Source organism: Petaurus breviceps, unplaced genomic scaffold (assembly GCF_028583685.1).
Source record: "Petaurus breviceps papuanus isolate PSGF00001 unplaced genomic scaffold, PetGlider_PUasm1.0 207, whole genome shotgun sequence".
Taxonomy (NCBI): Eukaryota; Metazoa; Chordata; class Mammalia; order Diprotodontia; family Petauridae; genus Petaurus; species Petaurus breviceps.
Window position 1 is genome coordinate 17525783 of NW_027185850.1, and position 17590 is coordinate 17543372.

The following is a 17590-nucleotide window of genomic DNA, read 5'->3' on the forward strand; positions in this document are numbered from 1 at the left end:
GCCCCAGCCCCAATAAACTCCGGTGGCTTCTTATTGCCTCCAGGATCAGTTACAAAATCCTCTGTTTAGCATTTATCCTTTCCTAACATAGCCCCCTCCTACTTTACACCTTATTCCCTGACACAGACTCTGAATAAGGAACATTGGCCTCCTGGCTGTGTCTCAAACAAGACCCTCCATCCCTTGGCTCTGGGCATTTTCTCTAACTGTCCCTCATGCCTAGAACGCTCTCCCTCCACGGCTTCAGCTACTGACCCCCCTGGCTTCCTTTAAGTCCCAGCTAAAATCCTTTTTTTACTAAAGCCTTCTGCAACTGTTCTTAATTGTAGTACTTTTCCTCTGTTAATTATTTCCCATTTATGCTATATATAGCTTACTTTGCGCATATTTACAGATGATCTTCCCCATTAGATTGTAAGCTTCTTGAAGTCAGGAATTGTATTTTGCTTCCTCGGTATCCCCAGTGCTTAGCACAGTGCCAGGTATGCAGTAGGCTAGTGATTTATTGACAGTGTCAGATGTTACGGAAAGATAAAAGAAATTCAAGATTGAGAAAAGACTGTTACATTTGGAAATTACGAGATTGTTGGCAACTTTGGAAAGGACAATTACATTTCATTGATGAAATGGGAAGCTGGACTGCATAGGGCTTAAGAGGTGAGTGAGGAGAGGAGGTGCAGGCACTGATGGCTTTTTAATTAAATCTGACTTTTAGAAAATAAAAACACATTTTCTCCCCTGCGTTGGGAGGAAACAACAAAAAAACAAAATCCTTGTAAGGAATAACACGGCCAGGAAGATTCCCACATTGGCCATTTCAGAAAAACCTGTCTTGTTCTTTACTGAGTCCATCATCTCTTTTCCCTCCCCCCCCCTTTTTTTTTAAGCAATCGGGGTTAAGTAACTTGCTCAAGGTTACACAGCCAGGTGTTTCTGGGTGGGTGCTAAATGTCTGAGCCCGGGATTCGATCTCCAGGTCTTCTCAACACTGGAGCCGGTGATCTTACTCGCTGTGCTACCTGGCCGCCCCCCATCATCTCTTTTCCAGGTGGCAGGTTTCATCATCAGTCTATGAAATCATGGTTGGTCATTGTGTTAGTCAGAGATCTTAAGTCTCTCTAAGCTATTTGCTTTTATAGGGTTGTTATTATATAAATTGTTCTCCTTCTGTCCACCCACTTTACTCAGTATCACTTCATACAAGCCTTCCCAGGTTTCACTGAACCTTGTGTGGATAGATGGCTTTCCTAGGGAGTTTAGCTAGGAAGGGAAGAAGAAACATGCCAGTAGGAATGTTTGGATCAAGGGAGAGATTTGGAAGGCTGGAGAGCGCTTGGCCTACATGTGGGACTCTGGGAGAGAGTAATCCTAAGAAAAGGTGGAGATAGGAGTGGCAGCACTTGGCTGGGGAAGTTGAGGCTGGATTGGTTCAAAGACAGATTTTGCCTTGGCGTCTGCCTTGGCCATAGAAGTCTGCCTTTTGTCTGAGACTGGAATGAATGGGGAGATAGTGGGGATAGAAATACAAGTATGTGAGAGAGAGTGGGGAGGGGGCAGGCTCTCTGGGCAGGGCTGCCTCAGCTGAGATGGCAGGGCTAGAGGAGAGATGAATAGGTTTGGAAAAGCTGCTGTGGAGAATGGGCTAGCAGATCTGTTTGGGAGGAATAGAATGTTTGCTAGAATGAGGGCCTAGTTGAAGTCAGATTATAGAAGTTTTTGGAGGGCCTAGTTAGCAGTTTTGTGATTTCCTTTATTTTTAAGGAATCAAGAAGTAAATGGTGCCTGTAATCCAGTGTTAGGACTTGACCAGGTGTGATTGACAGTAGCACAAAGGTGGAGGGAATCCTGGATGGAATGGTGTGGAGTTGAGGTGGCTAACCAAGGGGCCAAAGGAGAATGGCAGACAAGTAGCCAGTGCAGTGTTGATAGTGAGGGAAAGAACAGAGGGATAGACAGATTGGGCATCATGGTGGGGACAAAGGACAAGGTTGGGGGAGTGTTGTAAGGCAAGAGAAAAATGGGATGAAAAATGATTATCAGGTAAAAGGATTTCAGATGTCATTAACATAAAGTAGAACACTGTGAGTGATGGCAAAGTGAAGGGTATGGCCATCTTTGTAGCTGACACGTAGTGGAGTTGGTTGTGGGAGAAGTTAGGGCGTTTGAGGGGGTCCCCAAATATTAGGACGGGAAATGAAGATGAGAGAAAGACTGTGAACCAGGCGCTGAAGTCATTGAGGAAGGAAGGAAGGTGGTAAAGAGCCAAAAGGGTGTGATTTGAGTGATAAATTGCATGAATCTCAAAAGAGGAGAAGGTGATTAGCGAAGCTGGGCAAGATGGAAGGAATACTTGGAAGGGATATTTTGACTACTCCACTGTTGTCTGTGAGTCTGGGGGTGTGAGATGCCAGGACAGAGAAGTCCCAGTTTTTGCCATCTTACAGTAATTTCACAATGCCTAGTAAACCTCTGGGCTTTTTTCTTGCTGTCTTCACTCACTCATTTGGAAGTTTTCATGGATATTTGATCAGAATGCATGAGTGCCATGGCTCCGTGAGCATCAGCAACGATGGCTTGCATCTCTGTTCAGAAGCATCAGTCATAATATACAGGGAAGTAAAACTGACAGTTTAGCATTTTTCCATTAAAAGCTTGGTTGAAAATCCTTAAGGAAATAAGTACATACTCCATTCACTTGTGTGTTCTCAGAAAACATTATGTCACAAAAGTGGGAATCATTGGTTCTTTCTCAATAACATGAAGCTTTGTTCCTTTTTTATGTTTTGGTTTATGATATGTATTCCACCATTAGAGGCAGAGGAGAGAAGCCAACCTAATTTCCAGAGCTGTATGTGAATGTCTAGTAATATGCAATGTCACATTAATTTCAAGGACATTGGAAACAGGAATGTCAAAACCAGTATTTGCTTAGTCAAGTAAGACCGATAGCAGGGAAAGAAAGAACTTAATTCTAGCATCTACTAGGTTAGAAATACTGGGAAACTTTTTTAAAGAAAGAAAATGTAGATGTCATTTGTAGACTCATAATTTTCTGATATGTATGAGATTTATTTGATTTATTTCAAAATGTATTATAGATGTCCTTCAAAATAAGATTTACACCATATCCACTCAAATCCTTCATATAAAGACTTGTCAAGTATAGCTATGTATTGTACCTACCTGGCAAGACCAGGCACACAAACTAAAGCATTTATTTACTGCTTAGGTGTGAAGCTTTGTTCTAAGTGCTGGGGATACAAAGACAAAAGCAAAACTTGAAAAGAAAATCAAATATTTTTTATTGATATCTTTTGTTTTTATATCACCTGCATATCCTCTTGCGTCTCACCCACTCCAAGAGAACCGTCCTTTATAAGAAAGAATAACAAAAAAGAGGAAGGAGGGAAAAAATTCCCTAAAACTAAGCTACACGCCATCAAAGGCTGATTTTATTTGTCATACTCCAGTCATGGTCTCCCATCTTTGAGTCCTTGGCTACCACAGAAAGTGCTGCTGTCCATTGTTAGATATTTATGTGGCCTTTCTTTTTATCATTGATCTCCCTGGTTTATATCCCTAACAGTGAAATCTCTGGATCAAAGCATATGGATGCTTTGGGCACTTTTATTTTTCTCCTACAATTCCAATGGTTGGATGACTTTACAGCTGCATTAGTAATGTATTCATGTCCCTGTCTTTCCACTACCCCTCCAAATGAACCGTTCCCATATTGTATCATCTTTGTCACTTTGCTGGCTCTGAGGTGAAACCTCGAGGTTGTTTTAATTTGCATTTCTCATATTATTAGTAAGTTAGAACAGAGGTGTCAAACATATGGTGCACAATACTCCTGGTGCCGCCCAAACCAGATTAAAACATAATTGGGAAACATTTAACAAAATGAGCCACCATATAATAAAACAAAGCTAATATAAATATGTGATTTCCTAAGTCAATGTGTCGCCTACAAAGGGTCCTTATTTATGGCCTAGTGACCCCTGTTTCTATTTGATTTTGACATGACTTTAGAAAGTTCTTTCATATGGTTGTTAATAGTTTGCATTTCTTCTTTTGTAAACTGAATATCCTTTGACCAGTTATCTTTTGGAGAATGAATTTTGCTCATGTTTTTCTCTTTTAGTCTCGATATCTTGGGTATCAGACCTTATCAAAAATATTTGACACAAAGATTGCCCCAGCTGAACATTTCCCTTTTTTATCCTTCCTTGTTTCATTAGTTTGTTTATGCAAAGGCCTTTCAATTTCACATGCTCAAAATTACCTATATCATGTTTTCTAAGCACCTCTCTCCTTCATTTGGTTAGGAATTCACTCCTTACCCATGTCTGTCATCTGTTTCTCCTCTGATTTTTTTATGGTGTGATTTTTAATATTCAAGGTATGAATCCATTTTAAACTGAGTGTGGAATATGTTGTAAGATTCAGATTAGGAGCTTATAGTCTAATGGGGGTGATAACAAATGCCTGTGTGAGTTTACACAGAATATGTACAGAATGTATAATAAGGTCTTTTTGGGAGGGAGGATACTTAGCTGCTGGGAGCATTAGCAAAGACTTCATGAGGAAAGAGGCATTGAGCTGAGTCTTGGAGGAAGAGAGTCAGCTGTGAAGAAGAAAAATGTTCCAGGCCCAAGGACAGCCACTGCCAAGGTATAGACACGGGTGCAGAATAGAGAGTACAAAGGCCAATGTGACCAGAACACAGAATGTAAGCGCAAGCGTGAAAAGATTGAAAAGGAAGGAGGAGCAAGAGATTCAAATATCAGTGAGAGAAATCTGAGAGCTAATAGAGAGCCTCTGTAGTTTGTTATGGGGAGAGGAGGATGTGATGTGAACAGATGCTTCAGGAAAATCACTTTGCAACTAAGTGAAAAATGGATTGTCATAGGGAAAGACTTGAGACAGGGATGATTATAAAAGATTATTTGTAAAATGAATTTTTTTAGGTTTTATAGTGACTATTCTGCACTTTCCTATTTACTTTGTAATTTTAGAAATGCATTTTTAGGGAATATTGAAACTTTTTATGCATTACAATAGAAAACAAGTCTCATGGACCTTTTTTGGAATCATGATGCCTGGAAAATGACCCTTTCTCCTTGTATGTAATAGGTGTCTGTCTGATTTTTGTTGTCTCCACTTTTTAAGCAGATTGTGGAACAAAACTTATCCTTTTTCTTTTTTTTAAATTTCTTTTCTTTTTTTGTTTTGCCTTTTTTTTTTTGGAGGGCAGTTGGGATTAAATAACTTGCCCAAGGTTACACGGCTAGTTTTTTTGTGTGGGTGTTAAGTGTCTGAGGCTGGAATGGAACTTGGGTCCTCCTGACTCTGATGCCGGCACTTTACTCACTGTGCCATCTAGCCGCCCTCGAAAACTTATCCTTTTTCAAAGAGTTAGGAACCTTACACTGAATGTATTAGTGAGTTTTAGGGCTCCTGTATGGCATCTGTGCTGAGGCTTTGCCCATGTGCATAGATTGAAGGAAGATATGAAACCACCCAGATGTTTGGCAGTCTCTGATTCAGGAACGGTTTCCCAGAACCTGAACTGATCTGAGATTCACGATCCAGTTCTTAATAAACTAGGATTGCTTGAGAATAACTGAAGAATTTCAATCTAGGATAAGATTTAATGGTGTCATCATGTGTTATTTGGCTCTTTGTTATCTTTTAGTCAAGAGCTTTGTAAGATGAGTAATCACTGTAGAGAAATGAGGTACGAAAAATAACTGAAGGAGATCTCCTGAATGTGTGTGTTCTCACGAAAAGTGTTTGGTCTTTACTTGGTATATTTGATGCTATTTATTCTCTGCAGTTTGTCATTTTTTTCCTTTCCAACAGGGGCATAAGGAAATGGTGGCAGACCCTTCCTCCCAACAAGAAAGAACTATTTAAAGAAAGCGTGAAGAAGAATCAATGGAAATTGTTCCTGGGCTTGAGTAGTTTGGGAGTGCTGTTTGTCATCTTTTATTTTACTCATCTGGAGGAGAGTCCAGTCACAGGACGAAAAAAGTTGCTAGTGTTGGGGAAGGAGCAATTCATGATGTTGTCGCAAATGGAATATGATTCAGTAAGTAGTAAAAATAGCGACAGTTCTCTTTTCCAAATGTTCCTGATGTAGCCTTTCGTTTAAAGTGAGTGAGCAAGGACCTATGTGAGGGATGGGTCAGCCTTGGAACCCAGAGATGTGGCATGGAGCTTGCAGGCCTGGGCGGGGACCTCGTTGCTTGTGTTTGCCAGTTCTGAAGCTGCATTTCCATCCTCCCAAGCAGTTGCAGAATAAAATATGTTGATTTCTCTGTTGATGTTGGAAAAAAATGATCCTGGTTTTTAGAAACCTTAGTTAGGTCTCTGGGTGTTGTCATTGTATCCTAGGGAGTTGAATGCAAAGAATTAAAACTTTCTCGGATGTATATTAAAGGTGGATAAGGTTGATACAAACAAGAATTCCCCATTTCTCAGTGGGAAAGTATTTTAAAGAAGAGGCTTGTGTTTCTGGAGAAGCACAGACTTCCATACTGTGTTTAAAAAAGTCTGTTTTGAGTCACTTCACTGATACTTTGGGACCATGTACTGTGTACATGACTCACTTGGGGATGCTGTGAGCTCACAGTGGTTAGTGGGGCCCATCCTCCTGCCCTCAGTGATGACAGAATTTGTTGAAAGGTCTTCAGGTCTTCAGATATGCTTGTAGTCTAATCGGAGGCAGTCTAATGGATGAACAAGGAGAACGGGAGCATGCACTGGTAGAGTGTGCCAGGCTCATTCCATCCATTGATTTGTTTGATCCTTAGAACAGTCCTGAGGTAGGTTCTGTGCCAATGGTTGCAGCTGATGAAACCCCAGCCCCCAGAGTTACTCAGCTACTAAATATTTGGGTGAATTCTCCTCTCTCCCAGTCCAGCGCTGCCTAAGGGCTGGGAGCTCTCCCAGAGCCTTTGCTGCTTCTCTGGAGTCAGGCCCCTCATCTCTAGGATTTCGCTTGTGCTGGTGTTCTCATATCATACTTATACATGTTTTTAGGACACTTTGTAGTCTATGTAGACTTATTCCTACTGGAGTCTAAATTCTTTTTTTTTTTTTTAAAGCAATTGGGGTTAAGTAACTTGCTCAAGATACACGGCCAGTTATTTCAGCGTGTGGTGCTAAGTATCTAAGCCCGGATTAGATCTCCAGATCATCCCGACACTGGGGCCGGTGCTCTTACTCGCTGAGCCAGCTGGCCTCCCCTTGGAGTCTAAATTCTTGAGGTGAGGGGTTATTTCACTTTTATATTTTGTATTACCAGTGTCCATCCTCTTGGACATTGTAGGTAATTAATACTTGTTTGTTCAATTGGATTAAGTTTTGTGAAGTTGGGTTAAGAGGGGCCTGTGTTAGGTTGATGTGGCATTTGCTTTTCCTACCTCTAATAAACCTAAAATATGTATTCTATAGTTGCAAGTGAGGAGCTCTCATTAAAGATCCATTCTGGTATGAAAAGAAAAGAGACTAGAGTTCACTTGTGGCTTCTGATATTTGCTGGCTATGTGATCTTGGGCATCTTGCTCCTTCTCTATGAGCTGGTTTTATCATCAGTAAAATATTCATACCCATAGTATTGTGTCATAGTCATTTATTACCACTACCCTGTTAGAAGATCATAAAAGCCCAGAAAACATTTTAATAATCAGATATTTCACTTATCTGCCAATCAGAGAAAGATTGAGGCCAAAGTTAACACTGGTTTTGAATATAAACTAGTTAGTAAAATTTTACAAAGGACAGAAAATTATAAATAGTATTTTTTCATAAAGCAAGGAGGTGCAATAGGAAGTAAAACCAGATTAGAGAAAGTTTAACAAAAGATCCAAAAAAACCAAAATCATAACAAACAGAAGAAAAATGGAAAAGATCTGTAAAGTTACTGTAACAAAATATTTCTACCATTAAGGACAGTAAAATTATCATCGTTCTTGGACCCTAAAATTACAGTCCTGTTCATACTTATAGGAACGTGCTTAAAGGGAACAAAGACTGGAAATGTGGCCAGATTGCACCAACTGGGCAGGGCATATCTGGGCCAAAAGTCCAAATTCAAAGGAGATCTCCTGGGGGGATCAGAGTATGCTTTGTGTAGGAGCCAGACCTTGAGTTGAACTTTGCAGGAAGACAGGCTTTCTAGGAGGAGGAAGTGAGGAAAAAGTATATTCTAGGCCTGGAGGACTTGTGCAGAGGTGAAGATAGGGCATGGAATGTCTCATAGAGGGAATAGCAGATAGGCCAGTTTGGCTGAAACCTAGGATAATAATGTGCTCAAAGCCTGGAAAGGTCAGCTGAAGTCATCTGTTAGAGCCAGTTTGTGAAGGGTTTTAAAAGTCTCAAAGGAGTCCTTGGAAATTCTTGAATAGGTGAGTGACATGATTACATCTGGCAGCAACCAGCTGTGTAGGTCTGTTCTCTGAGGGACTGTCTGGCTGCATTTGGAGAAGCTCTTTGCTTGAAGGTTGGCTCCAGGAGATCTATTTTTTTTCTCCATCCTAGCTGCTCATGGAGATGGTCTATGAAAGCATAAGACAGACATTGCTGTCTGAAAACCAGGCAGGCTAAGTAAGTTTGGGAGGCAGATTATTACAAAGTTGTCTATTGACTTTGTAATGAGTTATCTTGCCCATAGCAGCAGCTCTAAAACCCCGGGGCCTTGCATGGCTGCCATCTTGATTTCAGGGGATCTGATGAAATAATGGTGTTGATGAAATCATGGCCCCTTAAAGTAGGAGGTGTAGATAAGGAAAGGCATTAACCCGAAAGACTGGCTGACATAAGCTACTCCACAGTCATTTGTGACATTTAATTTCATGTTTAGTTTATTAATTTATGTATAATTCAGTAGTTATATACTAAATAAGGAACATTTAGACCATTACTAACTACCAGTCAAATGGTATTATGAATGATATGGTGTTGACTAGTTTCTGGACTGAAAGTGGTTTTTGAATGTAATTTAACTGGTGCTGCTTTATATTCTAATGTTTTTTCTCACAGTGAAATTTCTTTAACGGTGTCCCAAGGACTGATTAGAGAAACCAAACATGACTGCCTGTGAGAGAACATTATCATAAAGTTCTAAGGTGCTAACATTGTATTTAGTGCTAGAGAGCTTTTCTCCCAGTAATGGTAATTTCATTTGAATACCTACTTGAAACCAGGTTAATATAATTGCCTTATTTATTCTGTGTTTTAACATATGTCATACCCTGAGATAAGCTGTTACAAGTAACTGTGCATTATTTTTAATAGGCTTCCTTTATTTCTTTCCAGAATATTTGTGAAATAAAATATATTCATTATTAAGAAAAAAGCCCCCAAACCATAAAGTTTGCTCAAATTTGAAATAGTTACTGTTGGGTTTTTTTTTTTGGGGGGGGAGGGAAGGGAGAAGGAGGTTTAAAGTATTTTTATGACTATGCAAAGATTACTTTTTAATTTTGTTTTGTTTTTGCTTTTTGGAGTGGGGAGGCCAGGGCAGTTGGGATTAAATGACTTGCCCAAGGTCGCAAGGCTAATAAGTGTTAAGTGGCTGAGACTAGATTTGAACCCAGGTCCTTTTGACTCCAGAGCCGGTGCTGTATTCATTGTGCCCCCTAGCCTCCCCCCAAGATTACTTAAAAAAAAAATAAACCACGCATTTAAAAATGTGGCATGTTAGGGGAAAATTTTGAAAATATATGTATATGAAATGAAAATTCGTAAATACTATTCGTAAATATTTAATGTCTTAAATAGATAAAATTATTTGCCCCAAGTATTCTGAATTCTATCAAAGTAAACTCTTATCCAGCTTTATGGAAGAAAGGAAGTGTTTTTAATCACGGTGGTACTTCATCAGAAACCTGGGGAGAAAATGGCACATCTATTAATGCTGAAATTTCAATAATCTTCCGTCAGTGTGTGTGAATAAAACTTTAAATTAATGATACATTTAGGGATCCCTCTTCTCCTCCCCCAAACCCGGTTAGGTTCAGTGTATTTTCAGTCCACTGAGCCATAAAAATAATTATCTTCTGTGTTTCACTTTTCTCCATGATACTCGTTTTTCTCCTGATGACAAAATGTTTTCTCCATACAAAGTTTCATTTCATACATTATTTTACAGTTAGCAGAATAAAAAACCACTTAAATGTGTTTCTTGTTTTATATGCATAAATAAAAAAAGATGAATTTCATTTTAATTTAAAATGATTCAGATAAAAAATCTTAATCATTAACAGTTGTTCAAGATAATGAAGTATATTAATTTAACATGAATAATTCAAATTTCAAGAATTTAGAACTGTGATTTAATATATGTAGATCTTTGCATACATTTTAAAATGTAGAATTAAAATATTGGATTGTTGGCAGCAAGATCTTTTCCCATAAAACACTTTGAACTGTTTATAGTATTAAAAATGTCTAAAATTACAACCCCTTTTCTTTGTTAATCATGTAGTGGATGGAAGAATTTAAAAATGACCTGCTGACTGAGAAAGATCCCAGGTACTTGGCCGTGAAAAAAGTTTTGCAGCATCTGGTAGAAAGCAACAAAGACATCCCGGGCATCCCGGAGTTCAAGTGGATTATTCACGTGGTGGATAGGCCCAGCATAAATGCCTTTGTTCTTCCTGTAAGTCCATTTCTTCCAGTTAGATTTCATCGTTAGGTTGGTGACCTGTTTTCTCTTTCTCTGTTCTGAGCTCATGGTCTGGTTGCTTTCTCTTTTGTGTGTGCAGTATGGGCAGGTGTTTGTTTTCACTGGGCTCCTCGAGGCGGTCTCTGATGTTCACCAGTTGACTTTCCTTTTGGGCCATGAGATCGCTCATGCAGTGCTGGGACATGCTGTAAGTATTGTTCATCGTCGTCCCCACGAATTAATTGCCCTGAAAGTGTAGAATGTTTTTATGCTAATTTTTTTTTCATGGAGGGAATAGTAAAACAGAACGAGTTATATTCTGCCATCTAAGAAACTGTGGCAAGAGAAGACTGTGTGGGATGGCGGGCAGAGCGCCAGGAGTGGTGTCAGGCCGAGGCTACATCACCCTCCCTCCCCCCCCCCCCCCGCCTGTCTCCTCCTCTGCAGAAGGAGGGACTTGGGCTGGGTTCTTACTAAGGTCCCTTCTCTCTCTTTAAGTTCTGCAGATGCTGGACCACTGTGAGGAAGCTGACAGTTATTTGGCATTATCACTTCTAACTTTTAGTTCTCAGTACTTCACAGAACAGTAGCATTGTAGGGGTGAAGGGGACCTTGAAGGCCATTGAGTCCAACCATCCCCACTCTCCATAAATACATGGTCCCTGACAAGTGAGTGTTGGCTTTGCCAGAAGACTTCTGGGGAGAGAAATCCGCCGTCCCCTGGGGCGGTCTCCTCCACTTTGGGACAGCGCTTGTCATCAAGATTGTTGGAGATTTTCTCCTGACATTAGGCTTCAGTTTCCCTTTTTGCAGCTGCAACTCGTTGCTCAGTAAAATTAATCCATGCTTTGAAAATATCTGATGATAGAGTAAATGTTCCACCCCCTTCTACCTTCCAGCTCATGCTGGTGTACAGGCAGTTAGCCTCTGAAAAGAAAGCCAAGGGAGAAGCTGAAGGGGAGAGATGCCACTGTCGCAAAGTCCATCCCCCACATGAAGGCCAGCCTCCTCTGCACCTGGGAACTGGCCTCAGAGGGCTACACCGTCACAACCGGTCCTTTTTCTAGGGAAGTTTTTGGACTCCTCCAAGGGAGTGTTCAATAATAAGAGAATCCATCTACTGAACCCGGATGAGAGAAGTGGCGGCATGTCTGTAAATAGCTGGCATGTTCCACTTATCTGGGGAGTCGTCATCTCCGTCATTTCCTTGACAGATGCTCTCTGACCCGGGCAATTGCTCAGTGCTTTGGTTCAGACAGTGTCATCAGGAGCCTGGAAGCGAGTGCCTGTGTCTGGAGGGCTTCATTCTCCATGCTCAGAACAAATGGAGGGCGCATTTTGAAGCTTTATTTGTGCATCCAGGTGTTAATGCTGCTGATGTTTTCTCCGAGTCCTGCTTGAGGGATGGCAGAATGATCTTGTCCCTGGGGCCAAGTGGGAAAGGAAGCTTATGGGGGATGGCCAGGGATCTATCTGTCTCAGGCCGCACAGGTGTGAATACCAGAGCCATACTGCGAATCCTTGCTCAAAGTCTATGCTTTTTTTCCCCCATGAAGCTGGCATAAGTTTTTCTTCCTTATATGTTTATTTTCATTATGTTTTACCTAGATTAAGAGAAAATGGCAGGAGCTGAAAAGCAGAGTATCCCTTCTTTGTAACGTTTTTACATCCCTTTTCCAGGCTCGGTTCCGTCTCTCCCAAGTGCTTTTTTCTCTGACCTCAGTTGCCTGTTTGGTGTGCAGATACTCTGGCCATGTTAGTCTTGAACTGAAATGACTCCCCCAGTCTTTGTTGGAAGGAGCACCAGCTTCTCCAGAGTCCAAGCTGCGCTCACACTTCAGCACACAGGCCAAGCAGCTGACTGGAGGCTGTCCCTGACACTGGCTTATTAGCATTGCTGAGGAGCTGGGAGTTGTTCCTTCTGTCCAGAAGAGTGTTAATGGCTGCGCATCTCTTCGATTAACCCCAATCTCCATTTCTTTCATAGAATTTAAAGGCAGGTGGTCAAGCTATTCACTTCACAAAGCTGAAGGCGTTGCATTTCCTTTCTTCCTCTGCTGTGTTAGCGAGCTCAGGATCCCGCAGACTCCTGGATGGAGCGCTCTGGGAGGCGCACTTTGGTTCCTCGCTCTCTTATTCGAGGCTGTGGAGCCTATGTTGCCAGGTCCATTGTTGCTGCTTCATAACAGCTCCCTCAATCTCGGTCGTCCGTCCCTTTGGAAGCACCCTAACATGCACTGCATCTGTCCAGTATGGTGTCCACTGCCTCCTGCTGAGCACATTGCCATGATCCCTGTCGTGGTGCATCAGTCAAGAAAGGAACAGTTACAGTCATTACATGAGACGTCAGAGAGCAAATAACACCTTTGAAGACTGAGAATATTAATGTTTCTTTTGCACATTTCTCAAATGTTGCCAATTCTTTAAAGTTTTTCTTTTTGATACTCAGTTTTTAATTTAATAATGATGATGATAATGCTACCTTACATTTATAGAGCACTTTAAGATTTGCAAAGTGCTTTGTGTCTCTTATATCATTTGATTCTCCCTAGTGTCCTGGGAGGTAATGCTCGCAGTTTTTATCTGACATACATGAAACCTGGGCTTCACAGAGATGAAGGGACTTGCCCAGGGTCACACAGCTAGTAAGTGTCTGAAGCAAGATTTGAATTCAGCTCTTCTTGGCTGCAAGCCCAGTCTCCTGTGTCACACTGACTCTCTCTTCCCTCCCTGCTTTTTCATTTTTTATTACTTGAGTTAAAGGAATTACCTAATTCTACACAATGCATGCCTGCATTTGTGTTTAAACATTCCTCTGTATTTAGCAAGAGTTTCTCTGGCTTCTTTGGCTTAAGTTCTAAAAGCCTGATCATGGGAGGGGGTGACCCTGGGGTCTCAAAGACCATATATGTTAGCAGGCCAGAAAGGTGTCATTTATGGGTCCAGCAGCAAGGTGTTTATGGTCTAAGAAGTGTCTTGGTGAAGTATGGAGAGGCTGATCACCCAGCCATGCCACTCACAAAGGTTATGGAGACTCCTGTAGAGAGGGTGAGAGCAGTTAGCAACCTGGGCTGTGTCCATGCCCTGGGACCTCAGGAGGGGCTGCTGAGAAGGAGGCAGCTTAGGTCTCCTGACTGTTTTAGCCATGCTGTGACTAATGAGATCCACATCCAATCCTCAGCAATAGCTATTTATTGGACACCTGTGCTCTTTGCGGCAGGGCAGAAAATGAGCATCTCGACAATTGGAATTCAGGCTTACCCTTTAATTCACAAAGGTCACTGATACTTAAGTAAAACATTTTGCAGTAATTTTTGTTAGAAGCAAATGGCTGAACTTCGTTCCCCTGTGTGAAATCTAAGACTGAAATTAAGGCACACTTCAAGAAATGTAAATATATTTTCCATTTCTCAGTAACCTTAGACAAGATCAAAAAGCTTAATTTAAGCAAATGAATAGTTACCTTTGGAAGTAGGAATATAAACCTAAGCATGAAGTTGCTAATTGTTCTCTCCCACTTCAGATATTAACTAGTATTTGGTATTTAGTAAAAATGTATGTATATAAGCACATATAATTTTATGGCATGTATAGGCATTATGATCTTTATGGTATAAACTTTTTATTCTAATTTCCTATAATAACCAAAAATCTTTTGGGTTAAAATAGGTTTTCTCCCTTCAAATATTTAACTTTTATGTGAGATTTATTAAAATTGGCCGTCTTGAGGTTGGATAGATGATCGCCATGTTCCCATTATGGGAATCTAGGCTCAATTTGCCTGTGTGTACATGTGTGAGATAAGGATATGGAAGAAGGAAAAGGCCAAAAGACTTTTCTCCTTCAAGTTTGTTGCCTTTGTCCTTCAGCCCTAGCTGAGAATGGTTGCTTTTTGGTGGCCATTAGGACCCCAGAGAAGCCTGTCTACTAGGATTATATGATATTGTATCAATATAATCATTTTGTTGTTTTGATTCTTCTCAGGCAGAGAAGGCCAGTATGGTTCATTTGTGGGATTTTCTAGGTCTGATTTTCCTCGTGATGATTTGGGCAGTCTGTCCTCGAGATAGCTTGGCCATTTTGGGACAGTGGATCCAGTCTAAATTGAAAGAGGTAAGAGTTGGGGGGCTGTGACTAGAACCAGAGAGTGCCTTGTGGTATTGGCCTTGACTGGCATCTTACTGTAGATAAGTGGAGCCTGATACCTCCTTTACATTTTGTCATTAGGAAATAGGGGCTTTTTCTATTAAGCATCATAGATTTAGAGCTGGACCTAGCTCAACACCCTCGTTTTATAGGTAAAGAAACTGAGACTCAGATTAGCTGAGGATTTCCCAAGTTGTTAAGCATGAAATTTAAATCCAGGTCTCCTGACTGAATTCAAGGCTCTTTGTCTCTTGGCCATAAATTTGTATCTTGGAAATCAGATTCTTGGAGGCTGTGCCAGTGGGGCTCGGCCTTGGGGTGTCCTACACCAAGGGGGCAGATTTCAGTTGTAGGTCCAGTGACCGCCTCTGTGTCCAGCATCTGATCGTCCCAGTGAAGTTTGGAGACTTCCCTGCCCATTTAGCTCCAGGGGATAAACCTGTTAGCTGCACACCCTGGGGAAGGTCATACTGGATGCCAAAGAAGGGCTGTGGTTTTGTGCAAAAGCCTAGTGGACATTTGGGCTTGGCGTTGTCGTTTTTCTGAACTCATGGAATCCCAAAACCTTGGTAGTAAAGGATCTGTTATGTTCCACCTGGTGGTTAGCTTTGCAGCCTCCCTTTAAAGACCTCCAGTGATGAGGCCCATCCCCAGGAAGAGCCACCTTTATCAAGTAACATATCTGGGGCAGCTGGGTGGCTCAGTGAGTAGAGCACTGGCCCTGGAGTCAGGAGGACCTGGGTTTGGATCTGGCCTCAGACATGGAACACAAAAACTAGCCTTGTGACCTTGGGTAAGTCACTTAACCCCAACTGCCCTCCAAAAAGCCAAAAAAAAAAAATTAAAAAAAATCAAGTAACATACCTCTGTAGTTCACTTGGGACACAGTCTAGATATGTGGGTGTTTGCTGAGCAGTTCGAGGGGCTAGGGCAGGGAAGGAGATCTAAAAGGCCAAAGGAAGCAAAGGCTCTCCCAAGGGATGGTTCCATTTTAATCCAAGATGGAATGCTTTTAGTCCTTAGAAGACTGTGGTCAGGGGTCCCACCTAGTCATTGTGTGAGCATGCACTCCCCACGCTGCTTTGTAAAGGGGCTGGGCCTCGGGCTGGGGCCTTGGAAGGAGACCCTGAATTCACATGGACATTCTCTTGTTCTTTTTTTTCATGAATAATAGTTATGGTCCAGCATCTTCCATTGAGTAGCCGCCCTTTATGATTACTGAGCTGCCTTTTGTAGTTCTTTCAGTTCTGGGGGCACTTAACAGCTTGATTAGCTGTGATTGATTATTTTATTTCACATTTCTCTCTAAATATTTCCCCTTGTCCTGGGAGATTTGACTATTTAGGCACAATCTGTTATTTGTTTATTTAATGATTTGTGGAACACCCATCTGAATGCCATCTGGGTGCTGTTCCAAATCTGAGGCATAAACCACGATGAGATAAATTGGTAACAAAATAGAGCAACAAACATTGTTATACATTCATGTTATGTGATGGCACTATCTTTGTCCATAATTACTGAAAGCTCTTAAAGGGAAAAAAAGAACAGCCTTTGGTTGGGTTGTAGGACCCGATCTCTGGAGTTCGGGCTCTGTCGAGGACAAAGGCAGAGTGGCTTGATTTGACCTTTTTTCTCCACAACATAGTGAAGACTTTTCCTGTTTTCTTTTAATGACTTAATTAGAATTGTGTAGTAAGGAAAAGGTCACAGAACCTCACAAGGGTAGTAAAGTTCTCTAGAAAACATCCTGCAGTCTAAACAATTTAAACTGCTTTCTGGGAAATAAAGTTGGATTGACTTCCACTTTGTTTTTGAGGCCCCTCCCCTTCAATCAAGGGTTCCTGGGATTCATGTGAGGGATAACTACCTGTCATTTTCCTAAAACTGTAAAATTACTATCTTGATAATTCCAGAGGACCCATGAAGAAGCCTGCCACCCACTTCCTGACAGAGAGGATTAGGGTGCAGATTGACAACACACACACAACATGGCCAATATTTGTTTTGCTTGGCTATACATGTTTGTTACAGTTTCAGTTTTCTTTTTCATTGGTTGGGAGAGGGGAGTGGAAGGGAAAAAAATAAAATTTAAATGGAAGAAATCAGTCTGGAGGGGAGCAAATGATAGTATAGTTTTTCAGTGGTGAGGTGGGATTAACGGATTGAGGAATAGGCAAGATGGGATGGGTTCTGAGGCTGCGGGTCATGGAGGCCTTGAGATCTGTTCCTAGATTCTGACCTGGTCATTGGAGGTTGTCTCTAGAGAGAGGGGAGGTGCCCTTCTACCCAGCTGACCACTTGATTGCAAGGGGGCAGGGAAGTCAGGGCTGATGCTGAGTTGAGCTACTTCAAAAGTTCTAAGTCTTTTGCCCCCTCACCAACCCTGGGGGTGGGTAATAGAAATGCTGTATCCATCTTTTACAGATAAAGGCTCCCTGAGGTTATGTCTTGCCCAGCTATTAAGGCTGGGAGAGCGAACCTGGACCCAGGCTTTCTGTGACCAAGATCAGTGCCCTTCTTCCTTCCCTCTGTAGCCCTCTCATATATGATGCTGATCAAGCATCCCCTGTAGCATTTTTGTTACAGTTCAGTGAGAATGCATTTTTATTACTAGTAATAAACAGGAAAATCCAGTATCTAAACTGACCCTTTAAAGAGGGTAGACGGCTTCATGAATAAAAGAATCTCAGACCTGGCCGGACCTTGGTGGCTGTGTTGTGGGATCCTGGGATCTGTACCTGAATCTCCACTCCCTTGCCAGAGGGC

The 17590-nt window shown here is 41.5% G+C and overlaps 1 protein-coding gene across 5 annotated transcripts in view; it reads left to right on the forward strand.

The window, feature by feature from the left end:
• LOC138164935 (metalloendopeptidase OMA1, mitochondrial-like) overlaps window positions 1-17590 on the forward strand; it is an 80319-nt gene that overhangs the window by 32120 nt on the left and 30609 nt on the right. For 4 of the 5 annotated variants that reach the window (XM_069092914.1, XM_069092917.1, XM_069092916.1 and 1 more), the window contains 4 exons: window positions 5866-6094; window positions 10496-10669; window positions 10776-10883; window positions 14660-14788. In XM_069092914.1, the coding sequence (XP_068949015.1) occupies window positions 5866-6094; window positions 10496-10669; window positions 10776-10883; window positions 14660-14788 (640 nt within the window). Of the gene's footprint in view, window positions 1-5865; window positions 6095-7136; window positions 7275-10495; window positions 10670-10775; window positions 10884-14659; window positions 14789-17590 lie in introns of those variants that run through there. The other variant, XM_069092918.1, reaches the window with a different exon arrangement.